The sequence below is a fragment of the Ostrea edulis genome, chromosome 2 (assembly GCF_947568905.1).
Source record: "Ostrea edulis chromosome 2, xbOstEdul1.1, whole genome shotgun sequence".
Classification (NCBI taxonomy): domain Eukaryota; kingdom Metazoa; phylum Mollusca; class Bivalvia; order Ostreida; family Ostreidae; genus Ostrea; species Ostrea edulis.
Window position 1 is genome coordinate 11,510,582 of NC_079165.1, and position 23,408 is coordinate 11,533,989.

The 23,408-nt window shown below is 35.1% G+C and overlaps 1 protein-coding gene across 1 annotated transcript in view; it reads right to left on the minus strand.

The window, feature by feature from the left end:
- Nucleotides 1-21,613, minus strand: part of LOC125678557 (uncharacterized) — a 213,387-nt gene extending 191,774 nt beyond the window's left edge. Inside the window, exon 1 of the mRNA XM_056156094.1 lies at nt 21,377-21,613. Within this exon, the coding sequence (XP_056012069.1) occupies nt 21,377-21,381 (5 nt within the window). The 5' untranslated portion in view covers nt 21,382-21,613. The remainder of the gene's footprint in view (nt 1-21,376) is intronic.
- Between the last annotated feature and the right edge of the window lie 1,795 nt (nt 21,614-23,408).

Below are 23,408 nucleotides of genomic sequence, written 5' to 3' on the forward strand. Positions count from 1 at the left end.
TCTTTTAGCCACCAGCGCATACAAATAGCGACCCAAATGTAGCGAGGAAAGCGAGTATGAAATCTGCATTTGCGAGTAAATAATGTTTACATGGGATCGCTCTCTAAACACTATTTGATGAGGCCATTTTTTTAAACAACTGTAATTAGCGTTGTTGCTTTTCTAAAATAAACAGTGCAATTATTATTAAATTTATTTTGGATAAGTTAGATAGGCTTGAATTATGATACGATTACGCATCATTGACAACTAGGCCTACTGTCACGGGTGCATTTCGAAATAAATGAATAGATAATTAAAAATGATCTAATTTATAGAGATAATCACAATACTTTTAAATTATTCTATTCAAGCAAATTTATTAATCATTGGTTTTTTTATCTAAACGTTGTTACTTAGGAAGTGGGAGCGCGGCGTGCTGTTGTTGTTACGTACGCGTTCCTTTAAAAAAAATGAAAGCATTATAATTCAATTCAAAGTTGGAAACTATCATATTTTATTATTTATAATTGAAAGTTCAATTATCTTTTATCTGTAAATTTCTTTTTTAAAACTACCAGTTGTTAGAAACTGCGATCACATTAGTTCTGCTTATATGTTATTACAAGGTGAGGGTCAGTTGGTGCGAGTGTGTATTGAATTCGAGATCAGAACGGAAAGCATATGACGTAGACCTATATGTAACAGTGCGTAGCTTCGATAGAACCATTTTCTCGCAGTTTATCTACGTCTTTGTCCAAGTGCTTGTTTGAAAAAGCACAGGGACAAATTCTACTGGGTTGTTTATAGCAAAGTCGTGGTGCCGACAAAAAATATTCACGTCTTGTCCTTGGAAAATTGAAGAAAAAAAGTCCAAATCCTTTAAATACTGACAGCAAATACATGTACACACTTAATCAATTAAATCTAATCTGTTTCTTCTCGCTTGAGGTCGATCGCATACGACGTCACAGATAATGGCGCGTAAAATATCAAAGACAATATGCATATCGCAAGATATGAATTTCATCGCTTTCAAACTCGAAAACTAAGCAAACTGTTTTATTTAAATACATGTAAAGTAGTTTTAGGCATGAAATGAATTAAATTTGCTGAAAAAATTAAAACGTTTAGAAACATGCGATGTGTCCTTTAAGTACTTGGCGTTACAAGTGATAGTGATTTTTGAATTATACTTTAAGATATCTGGTACAAAACACTAGAATTTTCCACGCTTTGGATACGTTAAATATATATTGGAATTTAGAATATGCATGGTGATAATTCATTTCATTTAACTCAATACAAATGTCAGAATGGGTTTAGTATGGAGCGCCAAATTAACATAATTTCAAATAATTGAAGATATCTTCAATTATTTGAAAATATCATGAATTCAATTATTGCTCTCTTTAATTGAATTGATACGCGCATTAAATCAATTATTGCTCTCATCAAATGCGCGCCTCGATTCAATCATTGCTCTCATCATTGAATTAATGCGCACATCCATTGAATTAATGAGAGTAATAATTGATTTAATGCGCGCATTAATTCCATTATTGCTCTCTTCAATTGAATTGATACGGACATCAATTGAATTAATGAGAGCAATAATAGATTTGATGCGCGCATAAATTCGATTATTGTTCAATTGATGAAAGCATCAATTCCGTAGAAACATTCCTCGCTATAATTAATTTGGAGCTCGGTATAAATAACTTGATGATCTCTTTAATTCAGTTGATGATATCTTTAATTATTTACAATGCATTTGTATAAGAAATTAATGCGCACATCACTTTTGTTAAAGAGAGCTGCGATTCAATTAAATCAATTGTGGATATGTTGAATTGAAGATATCTTTAATTATATAGTTGTTCTCTCTAAAAGAACTATTACTCTATTCAGAATAATAAAAAATATCATTAATTGAATTTAAGAGAGCTATAATTGAATTAATGCGCGCATTAAACCAATTATTGCTTTCATCAAATGAATTAATGCGCGATTCAATTCAATTATTGCTATCATCAATTGATTTAATACGCGCATTATATCAATTATTGCTCTCTTTAATTGAATTGTAGCGCACATCAATTCAATTGTTGATATCATTAATTCATTTGAAGAGATCATTAATTCAATTAAAGCGTACATCAATGCTACCATCAATGCAATCAATGCGCACAATAATTCAGAATTGAAGATATCATTAATTATTTGAAGAGATCTTAATTGAATTTTTCCGCACATCAAATGAATTGATGCAAGGTGAAGATAACGAACAGATATCAATCTCATAACTCCTATAAGCAATACAAAATAGATAGTTGGGCAAACACGGACCCCTGGACACACCAGAGGTGGGATCAGGTGCCTAGGAGGAGTAAGCATCCCCTGTTGACCGGTCATACCCGCCGTGAGCCCCATATCCTGATCAGGTAAACGGAGTTATCCGCAGTCAAAATCAGTGTGCCAAGAACGGCTTAACAATCGGTATGAAACACGTCAGACAGCATTTGACCCAATGTGAGGTTGTACTCTCGAAGTAGATCGTTATAATGACCATAGAATTTGCGAAATGCTGACTTCAATCGAGACTGTTGAAACCCCTGTACAATCAATTTGTTTGTCAGTAGCTTACCTCGATTTAAAAACTGACTACCCAGAACAAGCTCCTGCATATCGAATCAGTTGAGATATATAAACACCATATGCAGGTGATAATGGAATATTGCTACATAAATATGGAAAGTTGACGATGGAGAAACTGAAATCATCCCGTTTGTCATACAATTGAGATGTCAGTTTGCCGTTAATGTCTACTTTCAATAAAATATCTAACTATGAAGCAGAAGTGGACGACTTTGTGGTGTCCTTTATTTCGAGCTCACAGGGATATACAGTATGTATCAAATCGACATATGAATGAAAGCTATCATTGTTAATAGACAAAACGTCATCGATATATCTAAAAGTCGAATTGAAGGCCACAGCGAGAGATTTTTACTTCTCACGTAGAAGTTTTTGAATAAATTCTGCTTCATATGAATATAAAAACAGGTCAGCTAACAAAGGAGCACAATTTGTGCCCATGGGAATTCCAACAGACTGTTGGAAGACCTGATCACCAAAGACCACGAAGATATTGTCAATGAGGAACTCTAGCATATTTTTTATTTCAACTTCAGAGTACTTGTGCGTGGAATCAGAGTGGTGTTTAACAAAGTATGTTTTTGAATGACTGATCACTAGATATGAATATTTCCGTTTTCCGTTTTTGTTGAAGAAGCAACTGTCTATGATGTCAAAAAGTCTAGTCTTTAATTTATCGTGAGGAATGATCGTGTATAGTGTTGAAAAGTCATAGGTTTTAATGCTATTGATTTGGGGAAAATTCTGCGATTTCAAGTTTATTAAAAGTTCTTTAGAATTTCTTAGAATCCATTTGATTAACACCACTTCTGGCATATGTAGTCGCACAGTAAGTTTGAAGTTTCTCCTTCACAGCTGTTAAAATTTTCGTGAGGAGCAAAGATAGGGGCTTGGTAGAGCACTTACTGGATCCAACAATGTATCTTTGTGTGTAAGGGTTTTTATGTAGTTTAGGAATCCAGTACAGGTACGGTAACTCATATTCATCCGACCCATTGACTGGAATATTAAATATGTCTAAAACTGAAGCATGGTTTTGAAGAATTTCATCTTTTGAAAGGGCAGTTGGAGTATAAGTATGATTACCAAAAGTGGAATTAATGCCAAGTTCGTTTAAAATACAGTTGCTATAATGAGCCTTACAAACAAAGACAATGTTGTTACTAGCTTTGTCAGCTGGAACCAAAACATATTCCTCATGTAACCTGTCTAATTCTTTTATCACTTCTGGTTTACTAAACACAGAAGGATAGATGTTACGTACTTTTGTTTTCGTGTGTCTAATGCGGGATTTATGATGATATCTTCAAATAATTGAAGATATCTTCAATTATTTGAGTTTATGTTAATTTGGCGCTCCATAGTGTAGAACAATTAAATGCAGTTAGTCTTCCATAATTCACCTCCCTTGCTCAAACATAAGAAAAATCTTTAATTTTATCAGGTTTTCCCTGGATGACCTATAGTTTTCTTTACAGTTTACAATAAGCAACCCTTTCCACTAATTTCTTTTTTGTGAAATTGGTCTTTATTTCAATATACGTGTATAAGATCTTCGGTGGTCTTAATTGTGTATTTTGTTGCTACAGTACCGTGCTATAAGTTTGATAGAAATAAAAATATCAATTGCTTCTTAGTAAATCGTTATACGCTCTTTCAAACCTAAATTTAGACAGTTGCATCTGAGTTATATGCATCATGTTAGGATTACCACCATGCACGTGGGACTATTTATAGACGCCTAACGGACTTTGTGTGTGGCAAACGTATTTACAGGTTCCCACAATATTTATTTTTTAAATAATCTAAATGTTTTCTTTTACATTCAAACGCTTTAAAGCATGTAATTAAGGGAACGTTAATAACTTGAAAAACTCATTTATCTGACGTAATGCCGTACAAAACATAATAGATGATCATGAACATTGGATCATACAGGTTTAAGCTTCTTTTTGGGTGATGTAAAGTGGCTGTTACTCTGTGTTGAACAATCGGTGTGTCTACACATAAGGGGTTAGGAATGAATAAGCAAGCATCACATTTAGCTTACCATAAAATAAGTCAATAGCTGTTATCCCATCTTTTGTTTTGACAAATAAGTCCGCTCCAGCCTCCATCAAAGTTAATGTAATTAACCACCTCATCGTTTTCACAGAGAGTACTAAAGGCGGTTCGTTCCCTTCCTTGTACGTATTTGGATCCACTCCTTTGGAAAACATGTTTTGTAGTATGCTATCCGTATTCTCGTACATCAGAACAAGTTCCAGGGGATAGTTCCCCATAACTAGTGGCTTGTTCAACGGAAAGTTAGCTTCAATTAAATGGAAGAGCAAATTTCTTCTTGCAGTACTCAACACTAACCCTGAAAGTTAGCAGATATAATTTCCAAGAAAATATCAACACAATAAATCACATTAGGTGATTTGTATACAATCAAATGTCAAAGTCTTTTGTCCTCCGCCAAATGTTTACCAAGTATAAAGCTTGTGTTGTAAATTCCAAATAATATTCATCATTATGACAGACGTTTCAAGACTAACTTCGATTACTTACCATCTTCATTATTCAAGCACTCTTCAAATGCTGTTTTCTGATTTTCCCCAACATGACATACATCAGCTCCGAATTCAATCAAGGTCTTAACAACATCCTCCATATCTGACCTCTTTATTGCCTGTAAAAGAAGGGAGGCCTGGCCCGCTTTTGCTCCATTGGGATCAGCTCCATATAGGAGAAGTAAACGAAAAACTGACCTTAATTCTGAAGCCAAATCATCGTTTCTAGTTCTGAATGGTCTCGTTGCACTGTGGTACGGGTAATTATGCATTCGAAGTTGTTTCAGCTGCTGAAAAACACATTCCAGTAGAAATGTTCCATTCTCATCCGATACATTTGGGGCAGCACCATTTTCAAGCAATATTTTAATGGTGTCTGTTTTTCTACATGAATCTGAAACGTTAGAATAACATTTTACCTTTTGTACATATACTTGTACTGTGCAAAACAGCTTTGTATTTGTTATCATTGATTTCATTACATAAACATCATAAATCATATGATATGTCTCAGTTACCCCCATGAACAATTATTTAGAGGTCAATATCCACAGTATTCATTGAGATATCTTTTCAAAAATTTGAATACTTGGAATGATGGTTTTACGATTGTTTACTTCTGAAGGCTATCTCAGAATTGTATTTTGAGATATGGGAATGTAAACATTGTTTTGTAGCTACCATTAATTCAAAGAAGTTAAAAATGGAAAGATAACACGAAGACAGAAACACGGACGACATGCTCAAAGCTAGTTTCCAACAAAGAGAGAGACTTTTACATGTATGGAAACCCCTAGCGTATGTCTGGGGCCCGTTTTACAAACAACTTACGACAAAGTCGCAAGTCTTAAATTGTACAACACAGTTAATGAATTAAACCTTTTCTGAGGCTTAATTTTCAACATCTAAAAACATATTTTGCATTTGGAGTGAATGATCTTACAATGAATTAGAAAATTCCAATATGTAAAGTTGGTCACAAGTCGTAAAGTTCTTTTGTAAAATGTGCCCCTAATTACGGTCAATATATACGATTTGATCGGTCAATATATACAATTTACCTATAGGCAAACAAGCGAATATGGGCGCTCGACCATTTTTCTCCAATTTGTTGACATCGTAGCCGGCATCAATTAATAATTTTGTTGTTTCCGAATCCCCATGCAAGCAAACGTGGTAAAGCGTGGACTCTGAAGTGGTCGGAAATACATTATTCACGTCAGCCCCATGGTTCAGAAGACATCGGATGAGGCTTGCTTTTATGTTTTGCCTGCTGTTGAAAAAATGAAACTTGAAATCACAGGTTCTCATTATTACATCCAACAGAGGTGTGAATCCTTTGTTATTTTCCACATTGACAGGTGCCCCTGCTGTTAACAGTTGTTCAACGATTGCGACATCCGAGACACCTGTAAGACAACATTGCGAACCGATTTATTATCTATATCAACAACCAATATCAAGTTATAAAAAGTTAAATCTTGCTTATTACATAATTATTCTTGTAAATGTAAAACTTATACTTTTATGATATCAATTTTGATGCACTCGATGCGCATTTCGACAAAAAATGTTTTATCAGTGATGCTTAACCGAAATTTTTGAACATACTTGTTAGAGCTACAGTGTAGTTATGGGGAAAACAGAGTGCCAAAAAGAGGAGCCAAATTCGTCGAAGGATAAGAGCTATGCATGAGGGAGATAACCCTTAATATGATTTTATATCACTTTAAAAACAAAACTTAGGTTTTGGCTCCTGTGACTGATATATTAATGACGTATAAAATATCAATCATGAATAATTGACATTTATTTCACTTTTTAAAAAGCATGTACTTGTATAATAGTTGGTCCAAATTTGCAAGGAAAAAAAAACAATTGCACATACACTATATATGTAGAATAAATTGTGTTTAGTACGCACTCTTTATGTAGAATAAGTTGTGTTTAATACGCACTCTTTATGTAGAATAACTTGTGTTCAGTAATGTTCACTTGATGTAGAATAACTTGTGTGCAGTAATATACACTTTATGTAGAATAAGTTGTGCTCAGTAAAAACTCTTAATGTAGAATAAGTTGTGTTCAGTACATACAATATAAATGCGTATAGAATAAGTTGTGTTCAATACATACAATATACATGTGTATAGAATAAGTTGTGTTCAGTAATGTACACTTGATGTAGAATAACTTGTGTGCAGTAATATACACTTTATGTAGAATAAGTTGTGCTCAGTAAAAACTCTTAATGTAGAATAAGTTGTGTTCAGTACATACAATATACATGTGTATAGAATGAGTTGTGTTCAATACATACAATATATATGTGTATAGAATAAGTTGTGTTCAGTACATACAATATACATGTGTATAGAATGAGTTGTGTTCAATACATACAATATACATGTGTATAGAATAAGTTGTGTTCAGTACGCCCTCTTAATGTAGAATGAGTTGTGTTGAGTACTGTACACTTAATGTAGAATAAGTTATGTTTAGTACGTACACTTTATGTATAATAAGTTGTGTTCAATACGTACTCTTAGAACAAGTTGTGTTTAGTGCGTACACTTTTTGTAGAATAAGTTGTGTTCAGCACGCACTCTCTGTGTAGAATAAATTGTGTTCAGTACGCGCACGTAATGTAGAATAAGTAGTGTTCAGTACATACACTATATATAGAATAAGTTGTGTTCAGTAATGTACACTTAATGTAGAATAAGTTATGTTCAGTACGCATAATAAGTTGTGTTCACTACGCACTCTTAATGTAAAATAAGTTATGTTCAGTATGCACACTTTCTGTAAAATAAGTTGTGTTCAGTATGGACTCTTTATATAGAATAAGTTGCGTTCAGTACGCACTCTTTATGCAGAATAAGTTGTGTTCAATACGCACCCTTTATGTAGAATAATTTGCGTTCAGTACGTACTCTTTATGCAAAATAAGTTGTGTTCCGTACGCACCCTTTTGACAACAAACATGCAGTGCTGTGTTTCCCTCCACTCCTTTGTGATGGATATCAACTCCCTTTGATATGAGCAAGTTAACAATTTTCCAAAACTGTTTCTTTAGTGATAAAATCAAAGCCGAATCATTTCCTGTCGCTGCATAATTGGGGTTGGATCCTAATGATAACATCCTAGACACAGCATCATAAGCAGTTGTGTCGTGGTAATTATCTGAAATGGCCATCAGCAAGAGCGATTCTTTCCTATGGGATTCGATTTGTGGCACAGGAATTCCACTCTCCAGAAAAGCAAAAATTTGTTCTGAAATGCACCCGTGGAAATTATCTGTAAATGGGGGTCGACGTGTGTTTGAATATTTCCGAGCGGGTGTATGTACCATAACACCCACATCACAGAGAAAAGAAGAGATGAAAGATTTAAAATTTCTACATCTTTTAAATTATAAGTGCAATTCATGAGTTCAGACTTTCATGATTCCACTTCTGTTGTGCTACAAAAATCGAAACGTTGTCCTTTCCATCTCCGTTGATAGATACACGAATTGCATAGGTATAGTATTCCCAAACCATTCCGTATCTATTGTCTATTAAAGGTTTCAATTTTTAGACGTGACCCCGTCTATGAGTTTACTATCTGTCGACGCCACAAAACGGAAGCCGTATATGAACAGATAATTGAATCTACGTGGAACAAAAGAGTGCATAAATTGCACTGATCAATTTAAACGCAGACTTGCAAAATAGAAGTAAATAATTTGAAAAAAAACTTCTTGTTTTTCATTGATTTATTGGATGAATTTGAATTATCTTTCAAACAGAAAGGATTGTTGTTTTCATGAGCAAATATTCTTACATTTTTACGGAAGAAACATAGAATATGCGAATGTATCCGGAGTGTGTCGTGTTATTTATTCTATGCACGCAAAGAAAAAACCGTTTATTTTGAACGTATAATTTTATAGAAGTTTAGAATGTTTACATGTTCATCTCATTATAACCTTTTCTGTGGTACTGGAAATAGCAATGAAAACCCAGCATTGCAATTTATTTAACCCTGCTCGGGCATCAGATTGTATTATTAACTCAAACTCTCACATTGCAACATCATTATATTCTTTACAAAATCATAGTTCACTGTTCTGCATCAATGTTCTTACTATTCAACAGTAATGCTTTTAGAATTGTTAATTGTCCACATACTCGTATATGCATAATATTCTAAAATACCTGAATATACAACACTTCATGTTATATTGCTTCACTTGAGAAGACAGTTGTCTGGTTTGTGGACTTGTTTATTTATGTTGGACTGTAACATGTAAAAAATTTTGATTGCATAGGAAACGTTTAGCCCAAATGTGTGTCAAAAAATTTGGAATTACTATGTTAGCAATTTTGTTACAATGCTTACAATTTACATGTACTTGTTTACAGTTTTAGTAGTTTAGAAAATGTCCTTTGCTAAAGAACGAATTGAAGGGTTTACATATCCACTTGATTTTAACCATTCATGTGTTATTGACAGGTTGTATTGTGCAATTTCAAAGCATGCCATTGTCAATTTTATTTTTAACATTTGGTTTCATTTTGTTGGTTCATAAAAAAATAAGTGATTGAACATATACTGTCATATGTCAACCTATCATGTGTTATCTTTCTGTTCTGTTGATATATTAAATTTTGTTCCATACTTTTATCTATATTTCTTTTCATTTACTTTATTATAGCATTCATGCTTTTTCACAAGAGTTCAGAACCTGATTTAGCTATGAATAACTGAAGAGCTAAGTGCACAAGTTAAAATGGCGACCCTCACTATAAGATACAAACCAAGAATATTGAGGTTTAATAAGGAAGGGACTATTTCGGGGAAATGATAACCAAGAATATCGAGTTTTGGATCACATTAATTAAACAAAACTGGTCACAAGACTAGGAGGTCACAATACAAGCATTCCTTTAAATATCCGTTTTGGTCTCAAAACCATAAAAAAGGAACAGACTTCAAGAAAATTTCATTTTGAACACTTCTTTTCGTTAATCAAAAATACGAATAGGAAGTTGGACGTAAATCTGCAATTCAAGACATATGTCTGATTAAAGTATTTGTCTGGAGAGTTTTCATATGGATTGTCATATTAGCATAACTGCACCATTTCTGAGTGTTATGCATTCAATAATTTGACTCCATCTTTAAGTGCTTTGATTATCCACTTCATGGTTTATGTATACGGTATTCCAAGCTGATGCAACATATAGAACCCTCCATATATTTACACTGTAATTAATGATTGAGTGGATATCTAATATATCAAATGCATTTATGAGAATGTTCACAAAATGTGTAAAAGAAAATATTATAGAACATTGAAATAATGGTGAAAACGATAGCTCAAAAACATTTTGATTTGAAGACAGCTATGCATTATGTCCACAAGTTATTCTAAAATGTAAACAAATCTGCATCATGATTATAATCTATACATTACTGTACACATACCTAGATTTTCACAGCACTGGATCGCAGTCTTTTCGCAGCGGCCCTTGTTGATGTTAGCTCCAGCTTGGATAACTGACTTTAACATCTCTCGACTTGCACCGTTTTCTATCAAAATTCCAAGAACAGACAAACCACTTGTTGAGTGAACTTCATTTGGATTAGGTCCTCTAGCTAGAAACTGTGGTACAAGGCTTGGACATTGAAACGCAGCAAGACAAAGGGTTGGTATATAAGAAAACCGAGGATTACTATGCCGTATGTATCCCGAAACATCCGCTCCTGCATCGAGTAAAACTCTGGCATTCTCTGTTTTGGAGTGCTTCAGGGCAAGATGAATAGGCCGTTGCCCATGGCGCCAGATTTCATTTATATTTGCCCCGTGAAATATCAGCAGCTTAATCATTTTGACATTACAGTCTTGTTCACTTGCCCAGTGAATAGCTTTGTATGAATTACCATAAGTTCCTAGATTAACATTTGCGCCGTGTTTACACAAATATTCTGCTAGTTCATAGTCAATGAGTCGGGAACATTTTCTAGCAGGTACCTCACCAATTCAACATTTTGTGCCCAGCAAGCTAAATGAAGAGCGTTTTCGCTCTTTTTTGTTTTCATATGGATATCTGCTCCATTTTCCTTCAAACATTTCATCATTTCTGCGGGCCACGAACATGCAAGGTGAATTGCAGTTTCTCCGTCATGTGTTACAGCGTTAATGAGGGAATGAACTTGGCCAATTTCCATTAGACGTTTGACAGCAGCAACATTTCCCTTCATGCATGCGACATGCAGTAAAGTTCTGCCCTCGTGAGATTTTACTTGAACATTTGCACCCTTTTCTAGGAGAACATTCAAAATTTCGACAGATTTAGAAACAGCGAGGTAAATTAGAGTTTCGGATCTCTCTTCATATCGAAATTCAAAATTGATGTTGAATTCTTTAGGCAATGAAGAACATATATCTCTGAGATTCCTAATATCGCCTATGGCGACTGCTTCGATCAACTGTTTCTGGAAGACAACTGTTTCTTCTGAACTGTCTGGTTTCTCCATTTTGAACTCGTTCTGTTTTATTTTGCTGAAAGCCAAAAATGAAATGTGCATGTAAACAGATGGGAAGCCGAAGGAACCACATATTATACTGTTTCAAAGGACTACCACTAAAATTTAAAAGTAGTTCTCACAAGATGAAATTGTATTTGATCATTCATATTTTGCCAATAATTTGTTTCACATGTAAAACCAAGGAACGTATCAATGTTATTAGTATACCGACTACCACTGTCATATTCACGGTGTTATTCAGATGCAATCAGTCGCAACTTATATCCATATAAAATATCATGTGTACATATGTTTACACAATGAAAGAGTTTTGTATTACTTTAGATTTCATCCCTGATCAGTGACCAGTCGAGGTATCCTGCTTAGTGTGTTGGACTCGCAGCCAGGAAGTCCAGTTTCGATGCTTTATGTCAGCTTTGTGTCAAACCTAAGAGATGTATCAGAAGTATTAACAGTTCCTTCATCAAGAAGTCGGAATTAGAATTGAGCACCGTGGATCTTTCGGACATGACCTTCAACAGGTGCATTGAGACGATAAAGAACCCAAGAGCTACGGTCGTACATGTGAACGTCATATATAGGTTTGTGGCCCTTTACCTAACGTTGGTGACGTCTCTACGCGAGTGTAAATACTCGAGAATACAACATAAGAATCGAAAATATAGAACAGACCAAAGAAACTAGTAGGCAGCAATTGTATACTATATTGCATGTAGTGTTTATCAAGTCCGAATGCTGGTCTATTGAATGAAAAAAAATGAAAGTAACAAACATTGATGAATCTCATAAATCCCATAAAGATCACCAAATTAAGAGTTAGGCAAACACGCGTAACCCTTGACATACCAGAGGTGGGATCAGGTGCCTAAGAGGAAAGAGTAAGCATTTCCTGTTAACCGTTTATAACAATTTCGATTCTTTGAGCTATTTAATTTTCTATATAATTTACCCATATTTTCTATTTTCATTTCCTGACAGTTACCTTGGTGAGTCAGCACATACATTATAAAGGCAAGGTGAATATAACGAACAGTGATCAATCTCATAACTCCTATAAGCAATACAAAATAGATAGTTGGGCAAACACGGAGCCCTGGACATACCAGAGGTGGGATCAGATGCCTAGGAGGAGTAAGGATCCCCTTTTGACCGGTCACACCCCCGTGAGCTCTATATCTTGATCAGGTAAACGGAGTTATCCGAAGTCAAAATCAGTTTGCCAAGAACGGCTTAAAAATCGGTATGAAACACGTCAGACAGCATTTGACCCAATGCAAGGTTGTATTGACGAACTAGATAGTTATAACGACCATAGAATTTGCGAAATGCTGACTTCAATCGAGACTGTTGAAACCCCTGTACAATCAACTTGTTTGTCAGTAGCTTACCTCGATTTAAAAACAGGTGATAATGGAATATTGCTACATAAATATGGGAAGTTGACGATGGAAAAGCTGAAATCATCCCGTTTTTCATACAGTTGAGTTGTCAGTTTGCCGTTAATGTCTACTTTCAATAAAATATCTAAGTATGAAGCAGAAGTAGACAACTCTCTAGGCAGTCTAAGAATCTTTTGGGTTCAATGTACAAAAATACATTAGATATTCTTTGAGGTTTAGAATAGTATACATGTATGCAAGGTGAAGATAACGAACAGTGATCAATCTCATAACTCCTACAAGCAATACAAAATAGATAGTTGGGCAAACACGGACCCCTGGACCCACCAGAGGTCGGATTTTCAAAATATAGTGTATAGTTGAATTTTACAATGTTTATATGACATTCTTCTACATGTATTGTATATATGCATTGTATTTTTATATTGGAGAGGACCATTAAGTTGCACGAACATGTATCCAATCCATCTGTGTGTATTATGAAATAAAATATGTTCAAAACAAAAGATAGTATAGCAGAGCGTCAGATGAACTCATCTGCCATACATCTTCGAACAATCTAGATCGATTTGCTTCCTTTGTCTTATACCTGTGGGGTTACAATGTATCCACACTCTATCTACAATGTACATACAGGGGATGCTTACTCCTCCTAGACACCTGATTCCACCTCTGGTGTGTCAAGGGGTCCGTGTTTGCCCAACTACCTATTCTGTATTGCTTATAGGAGTTATGAGATTGATCACTGTTCGTTATCTTCACCTTGCATAGTGAGGGTCACCATATATATCACATATACATGTAACGATAATTTATATTCCCTTCCCCAGCAATGCACCTAAATTCAAAGTATACCACAACAATGAAAATTACATGTACATGCAGCATACGAGTGTTATTTATTACTAGGTTTTTGTTGTGCAAACAGAAGGCGGGGGTAGGCTTGCAGAGAAATGAAGCTTAAAAAAACAACAAGTGGTTCATTGTCATCATACGTAACAACGGCAACGATCGGTTCACGTTCCACACAGCGTCGTGCACCAGAAACACCACTCTTCAGTCCGACTTCACAGATGTGCATATGACGACTTTGTTGCAGAAAGTATTTACGGTGGGTTAAACGTTTGCTCTGTAGAGAAGACTTCTGCATTAATGTTTTATGCTGAAATTTTAGTTATTCTTAGTGATACAGTCATTAATGATCTTATAATTCTATGGCTCGAACCCCCCCCCCCCTTATAGACTAGATCTAATCACACAGGGGAACTTTGAGTCATCAATATATAGACGGAACATTACATTAGTCCTCTTCGTTCCTTGTGGTACATAGGGCTGCTACAGTCGTTTTCAACCTCACTCTGTTTTGGGCTGTTCTTTTTGTCTCATTCCAGGTCTTCCGAATATTCTCCAGTTCTTTCATTCTTGTTCTTTTCCAACTGTTCTGGTGATGCTATTATGGAGTTTTCTCTATGTGTCGCCTAGGCATTGCCATGCTCTTCTTTTTATTTGAATTGCTGTTTTTCCTGGCCAGTGCGCTCTAATAGTTGTTCGTTTGTAACTTTCATTGGCCACCAAACTTTGCATATCTGCCTAAAGCATTTGTTCTTAAATACCTGGATTTTTTTGTTGTAGTACCGCTGTTAGTCTCCAGGTTCACATCCGTAAAATAACACTGATTTCACACTAGTGTTGAAAATTCTTATCTTTGTGTTCTCACTGAGCGCATTAGATCTCCATAAAGGCTTAAGCATTGCGAAGGCTTGACGGGCTTTACTTATTCTAGCTTTGATGTCCTCGTCTGTGTCACCGGTCTTACTTATGACAATAAGACGGAATATGGTACAAAAATATATTTAAGATTTCATTTAAAAATCAATTTTAAAACCAACCAAGCCTGCCACCCCCCCCCCTTCCCTTTCGCCCTCCGCCGTCACTCGGGACGACGACGCGACTGTAACAAGGGATGGGTATAATCAGACTATAACTGCAAGGCAGTGAATATTCCTAGTATTTGTTTTCGTTTATGATGACTGGATTGTAAATTACATGTAATTTCAACACTTTACTTTCATTGTTAATTTTGTTATAATTCAAAACGTAGTATAAAATATTGGTTGAATGTTAGGGAAAATGAGTCTGGATTCTTCGATACATATGACATTATTTTAATTATGTGATGAAATTGCCTAACTTTCATAACTTATCAAAGTTTGTATTATCATGGTTATTTTGTTATATCATGTTGATCAACTGACCCACGGAAGTACAGTCCAATACGTCAAAGAAATCTGAAACTTGCAATACAAATTGTAATATTCAACTAAAATGTAGTAACTCGAATTTTTGAATCATTATTGTACAGCTAGCATTTGGGGTTGTAAAATTTATTTGACGTGCCAATGTTTATGCTCTCCCTTGCCCTATCCATGGGCTGTAATTTAAAAAAGTTAATCGCAAGGACTGTTTACCTACAGGCTACAGTGACGTCATCTCGTACCAATTCTTCCACGTAAGAGATATAAGTTTAAACACTCGAATAAACTGTTAAATCTGAAGTTATGAGAGGTTATTAGTATACCATCTATATCGTGTATTTTATTTTATAAAGAGAAGTTATACATATACATTCACTATTACTACACATTCTAACAGCATGATAATAGAAATTCAGAGATATAGGGATATATTTGATAACCGATATTCTTAATTTTCGAGGGGGGGGGGGGGTCCGCATCTTATTGTTTTAAACATATGCATTCAACAACTTACGAAGAATTATGATGTATTGTATATTATATATTCAACCTAAAGTACGGTTTAAGCATGTAAATTTAATCAAGAATTAGTTTATAGCGAGCGAAGCTCGTGTCGCAAAGCGACGCGACGAGCTCCCTCCAATGATTACGCAATTGAGTCACGTGGTTTGCTTTTCATCAGCTGAAAAATGATGGGGACTATCCATAATGCCTCCGGAAAAATGTCGCCGTCACTGCGGTATACTTCATTGAAAACCCCGTAGATAAAACAAATAAATATTTTGGAAAGTACCAGAAATGATTTAAAATTCCAAACAAGCTTTCCCATACCTTCGTCCGTTTTGTTGTGGAAAATTGGTTGGTTTGACAGAAAAAAATATCGCAGCTAATGATGACGTCACAACGCACTGTTTACATCAACCGTGTTATATTTCCCGCGTTAAATCAAATGCCTAAAGTCGTGTTGTAAGATGTCATGGGTCTTCGCTCGTCTAAACGGTCACACCGTATACATATTAGTGAAAAACGTTCAATTGTATTGAATGCCATTTATTTAATCGATATGACAGAGAAAATTTGATTGCAACTGAAATTTTCAAGGTGCTCTCCTTTCCGCCAAGAGAGCCTTGCATTGCGTTTCCTAAGATCGTCTCTAAGCGCAGCGAGGTCCCACAAACCGTGATATGCTTAAATATTTAACAACTTCTAATGTAATCATGTTCTTCCGACGCTCTCTTAAACTGGAGGTTAGAAACGCCTAACATGTAAACGGATCGTGCGCCACATGTAATCAAGGGTGAGTAATTTGAAGTTTTATTTGGCATTTGTTGAGTCTCTATATGTCCGCCTGCACTAAATGTCCACTCAATTTTGGACCAAACTGTCTTTATATGTCCGCTTGCAGTAAATGCCCGCCCACTTTTTTGTCCAAACTGTCACTATACATGTAGGTCCGCCTGCACAATATGTCCGCCTACATTTGTAACGAATGGTCACTATATGTCCACCCATATTAATCTTCATAAAACAATCGTCCAAACGAGTGGAATCTATATCAATTTGTATTTTAAATGTTCTCTCTGTATATGCATATAGGCAATACTGCAAAAATATAATAATAATTTTAAGATGAATATCGGAAGTTGGGAGGTCAACTATGAAAGTAAACTAACAGAAACTGTCCTTGGTGGCTTCGGTAATAATTGATAATCAGGTTCTGTTTGAGGTGTCACGGACAGGTGTCAGGTATTGTGTGTAGATTACATAGTGCAGGTATACCGGAAACGAGTCAAGAGATGAACTACTTTGAGGATTCCGCTCCGTACTCTTCTGTAATCTCATCCCCCCGTTATGTACTTTAATCACAAATCTTAAGTGAAATACCGCTTTTTATCAAAAAAGCCTTCCTAATTTAGAGATCTGGTGTACTGAATTCATTTTGAAACTGTGTCGTATAGGTTTATTGTAATATTGACGTGTAAAAGTGCGTGACGTATAGACCCAATGCGATGAATGTTTAGCTAATTAACACTACGTTATAAGATACGTTTTAGCTGAATAATTAAACACTTTTTAATAAGTACACGTTCATAGAATTGTAAAATTCCATATCTGCAAACCATTAAGAAAGCATGAAATTTGATAATTTTGGTAAAGTTCCATATGAAAGTTAAATTTCGAAGCGAGAAAAAGAAAAAGCTGCTATTTTTTGTGGTATATCTATGTTACACAGTGCCTCAACTTTTAACGATATCTGTTGTTCCCTTCATTGAAATATATATGTCCATACATACTCGTATGAAATTATACCTACAATGTATGGGGTTTGGTTATGTTCAATTCTAAAAATACGAAAGGTACTGACATAAAGATTACCATTTCATATAATTTCCCCAAATCTCTACTATTGGGATTCTCCATCCATCTCCAATTTCTCCTGATTTTGTATTGCTTTCGGAATATTCGAAATTCGTAACATTATGACTCTTATTCCATATCGCTACAGCTGGAAACGCAGGATATGAATTCCATTAAACGAATTTCATAACTTCTTTATGGAGGAGTGACCATTATGGGTTTTTATTCATTTATTGTTCTTGATAACACGGGAAGTAGTTCAGAAAATAATGAAGGAAATAAGAAAAGCGAGATTCAGTTAATGGTTTGTTCATTTCACATTGTCTATAAACGGGTACGCAAGTGTATGAACTAGTAACGTAACTTTGTTGTGTTCTCTCGGGTAAATCTTAAAAAAAAATAAAGTGTGAGGTGTTATGTCGTAGAATAACGCAATCGTTATAATTAAAATTGTCATTTTTACGCATGTGTATGAGCGAATGCATCCATGTTGTGTTCGATAACGTAAATAATAAAATTAAACTTAAGTGTGCGGCTTTATAATAACGTTATGTTAACTCAATTCTCCGCGAATGTATGACGTAACGTCGTTGTCTTTTCTTACGTGAATACATGTAATCAGATACTTGAAGAGCTAAGCGTTGTTATTTTGTAGATTAATGCTACGTCATCTTTTAGATATCTGTGAGTGTATGAAGTAGTGAAGCAACCATGCTGTTTCATAACTTAAATATTAAAAAAGAACTTGCAGTGAAGCGCGTTGCTAAGTCATAGATCCTTGACTGAGAGTGATATTTTCATGTGCAACTGTTTTAGCTAGTAACTCGATTGTGCTGTGTTTCCTAATGTAAATCATGAAAAAGTTGGAAGGGTGAGGCGTTGTTATGAAACACTATTGTTTGTTTTCTGATGTAAATACATGTAATGAGGTAATTGAAGACCATTGCATCTAGTAGATCATATTTGATTAAAGTATCCCAACAATACTATGTAATCGTCACATTTTATGGGCATGGTTACAATTCGAACAGATAATTTTCAAATTTTATTTTCCCATTCTAAATACTTGCAATGCTTAAAAACTAAGATATTTCTAGTGGTCAACAGAAATTTGAATGACAAATATTGAGAGATAAAGCACTCACAATTTTTGTTTTTGTTTTGTAAACAAGGCCATATCATGTTTAAAACGTAATCAAATATCACAAACACTAGAAACTATTTAATTGTGCTTAGAATAAACTTGTAAATTGAAAATGATAAATAAATCTGCTTTGAACGAAACTTTTACGAGCATCTTTAAGCTAAGTAAACAAAACATTACACGAGCCATGCTTACATCACAAAGAATTCTGACCTCAGAATCTCTTTTTAACTCGAAATTAGAAATATATGCACCATAGTTAAGCATTTTAAACATCACAATATATTTTTGAAAATTTGAAGATTTTCAGCTCACATCTTGACTATACCCCTCTAATGATAAAACATAATCAAAATATGTATGTTTAACTTAATTTCCATACTTGGGAATGATTATTACCGCTTAGAGGAAAAGCATAAGATTTGTAGCCTGTGTGTTTAAACAGTGTCATGGGGAATTCATATTTATTTTAATCAATCAATATTTTTAGAGTACTAAATGTTATTAAAACATAAGCCTACTTATGCTACTCACCATTTCTTCATCTTGAATCGACGGGAGTCAGCAAAATGATCGATCTAGAAAAAAATATAGCATTATTTCATTGGCGAATGCATGATATCACGTGTCAGATATCCACACGCTAAGTAATTAACGGAATTCGGACTGAAGATGACAGAAGAGTACGGAGCGGCATCTCTAGACACGTTTCATATGTTCCTGTAATGTGTAGTATACACACCCTATCGCGCACCTGTCCGTGACACCCAACTCCGTACCTGATAATTGGATTAGTAGTAGTGGTACATAGTAGTTTATTTATTTATAGTTACAAGTACATGTGTATATTCACAAACATTATGTTAACAGACAGTGTAAAAATAAATCAAACACCCGGCCCATCGGGCCTATATGCCACTTTAAACACAGAATTATATTTTCTTTAATCTATAGAGATTCCCACGCTTTCAATGTTCCCCTGTAACCTTGCAACTGCATGATGCTCTGTTATTCATTTTAAAATGATATAATTCGAACTAATCAAATTAATTGGTATAAAACAGCTATTTTATGATTATTTGAGGGTTAATTTTTTCATGATATTTTCGAAGTAGTGCCTATATGTATACATGTATAAAAAGAGCATTAAATATTCATATTGGTAAAGGTTTTACGAAAATGGACACAATGCGACGATTTTTGAAAGAGAACTTAATCCATGCTCACATGTATAATGCAGACTAGTTTTGACGATTGTTTAATGGAGAAATATTACCCAACGCCAATGAAATAATAAATGAAAATGTGGATAGACATATTGTGATAGTTCGTTTAAAAAGTGGTAGGAAAGACATTATTTTGTGCAGGCGGACATACATTTATGTATAAGGACAGTTTGGAAACAATTGGATGGACAAATTCTGCAGGCGGACATATAAGGACAGTTTGTTTCAAAATATGGCGGACATATAGCGACGGCGGACATATTATGCAGGCGGACATATAGGGACTCAACACCAATGGAGACCTATTGGTAATTGAAGACTTAAGGAAGACTTACAAAATTGTGAGCTATACACATCAAAGCTAATGCAAGGTGAAGATAACGAACAGCGATCAATCTCATAACTCCTACAAGCAATACAAAATAGATAGTTGGGCAAACACAGACCCCTGGACACACCAGAGGTGGGATCAGGTGGCTAGGAGGAGTAAGCATCCCCTGTTGTATGATTTTCTGATTAAGCATGTCTCAAACAGTTTTAAAAAAACAAAGAAACAAAAATTGGATAAAAATGTTTTAAAGTGTATTTTTAAAGCTCGATATGGGGGACATTTTTTTTTCTTTTAGACGACTTAACGCTAGAACGATAACTCGCGTAATTATGCATCTACATATCAAGGTGTTCAATTGTCAATCATTTCTTTCACTTTTTAATATACAAATTTAACAGATTTTTCTGATCTTTTAACCAAAAAAATAAAAAGGAAGGAAGAAAAGGAGAAAAAGAAAAAGAAATGATAAATAATTGAACAGCTGATCTAAATGATGGTATGACATTTAAATCAGGTATTCTAATCTTTAACGTCATGCTGATCAACTGCCGTGGTGGCCGAGAGGATAGAGCGTTTGCCCCGCATGCGGAAGGCCCGGGGTTCGAATTCCGACCGCGACACACCTAAATCGTTAAAACAGGTAGTGACAATTCCATCGCCAAACGCTCGGCATCAGGTGTAAATGTCACGGATCCTCGGAGATGACCTTATAAACGGATGACCCGTGTCACAGTAGGTGTGGCACGCTAAAGGACCCTCACTGCTCAATATTCGTAAGCGTCGAGCATAGGCCTAAATTTGAAGCCCTTCACCGGTCTTTATAACGTCTCCATATGTGTGAAAAATTTTCCAGTGAGACGTTAAGGAAAATACAATCAATCAATCATGTTGATCAGATACGACGAAAGAACCACGTATAATCTGACTTACCACATTCAATGCGCATTCCAAAATGTAACGGCTTCCTGCTGGTTCATTTTTTCTTTAATCTACTCTTCTTACATATTGCTGTTGCAAATATTTCCCAGACTTCCGTGATCTGTCGATGTACAATAAAAATAGCAGGAAATCATTTCGAGCCGCAGTCGGTTATGTAAACATGTATCATTCTCTGAATCGACATAACGATGATAGTGTGTACTGTTACCTTATTCTGTACGGTTCCATAGTTTCAGTACACAACTATTCTTGCGCATAATGACATGAAATGGAAGTCACAATGTTCCACGAAATGGAAAAAGAAGTACATTCATTAACAGGCACAACTGAAAGAGGAAGTAGATTTTGAAATCTTATTGTATGGTTACATGACAAACGTCAAGCAGTTTAGGTCTATGCTCGGTGCTTACCACCTTCAAGCAGGGAGGGATCTTTATCGTGCAGCATCTACTGTGACACGGGATTTCGGTTTTTGCGATCTCATCTGAAAGACCGCCCCATTTAGTCGCCTCTTACGAAGAACAAAGGAAACTGTACTTTCAGAATAGCAATAGTATTAGCAGTGGGGACCAGTACTACTCAATTGGTCTTTGAACGTTTTAGTTCTAATCGTAACCCTACCTCTAACTCTCACCCTTATTTACGAGGCACAGTAATTCCTCACTATTATCATATCATTGACGTCCGCGTCTTCTATAGAACGAAAGGTCGTGAACTCGTGTGTTCGGTTTTAAACGATTAGCAAAGGAATTATCTTTTAACGCCGTCAATTCGGATTTCAATGTACTCTAGATTCAATATCATGACGATTCATAAAAGGAAACAGATAAATAAGTTCACTTGAATTGTATTTCAGTCAAAAAAACAGAGGACGATTCCTTGATTTTACAGGTACCAGCTGCTTGATTTTAAAGTATACAACGAAATCTACATCAGTTCATATAATTCTACGTCATTGACGATAAGTCTCTACATCGTTTAAACATTCCAACAAGCGGGTAGCATCACAAAATGCATATGAAATGTGGTTTAAACAGAAGGGATTCTCATATGTTTAGTGTGTTATAACTTCAAAACATCCTTGCTTCGACTGGTCGCAATTTCAGACTTTAAGATCATAAACTGAGAATATTCTGAAGTCTGAATTTCAAATTGAGTTAGCTTTTGAAATAGTTTTTATTAACATACACATTTTTTAGTATACAGTGTATGTTTGATTTTTTTATAATAAACCTGACGTTTTTTAAACATCTGTGCTAGATAAATCTTAAAATAGAAGTAATCAAAATTTTGACTTGAGTCTATTCTCAGTTTATGATCTTGGGTCCTGGTTTCGGTGATTCATAGTAAAAATGCGAGTCAGGGTTACACATTGTACAAAATCATGTCTTGTTTTGATGTAATCAGCATATTCAGTGCGCCGTTCGTAAAGTCCTTCCCGACAGAATTTGAATGCGCAATATCAATATCATCGCTTTATTTTCTCCTTTTTAACATGCTTTTTATTGCCCGTTGTGCATCGCTAAATAAATTTCATACCCTATTGTATTACGTAGAAATCTGTGCATCGCTCAATTGAAATAAATAGATTTATAATCCCTATTGCATTATAGAGAAAAAAAGCATTTCTTTCGTGTTGTTTATCGCTAAAAATAAATAAATAAAATAGTCACCGATTCCATTACGCAGAAAGCACATTTTTGATCAAAATATATCTTTTTAAACAAATGTGTTACTCGTATTTTAACCCCTCGCAATTCATTGTGAGAGGGGATGTAGTAACGGTACCGTTTGTCTGTGACACACTGAGATCGTAGAAACTCTACAGGTCATATGATTGATACTTTAGCATTGTTATCAAAAAAGAAAGAACCCTATCCTTTTGGGGGTCAAAGGATCAAGGTCACTACAGTACTTCATTAAAAGCTTGTACACACTCATTGGGAGAGGATATGAGGCATATCCTCTCGCAATGAGTGTGAGGATCTCTTATTAATATTCAGTTCAACGCCATCGAATATAC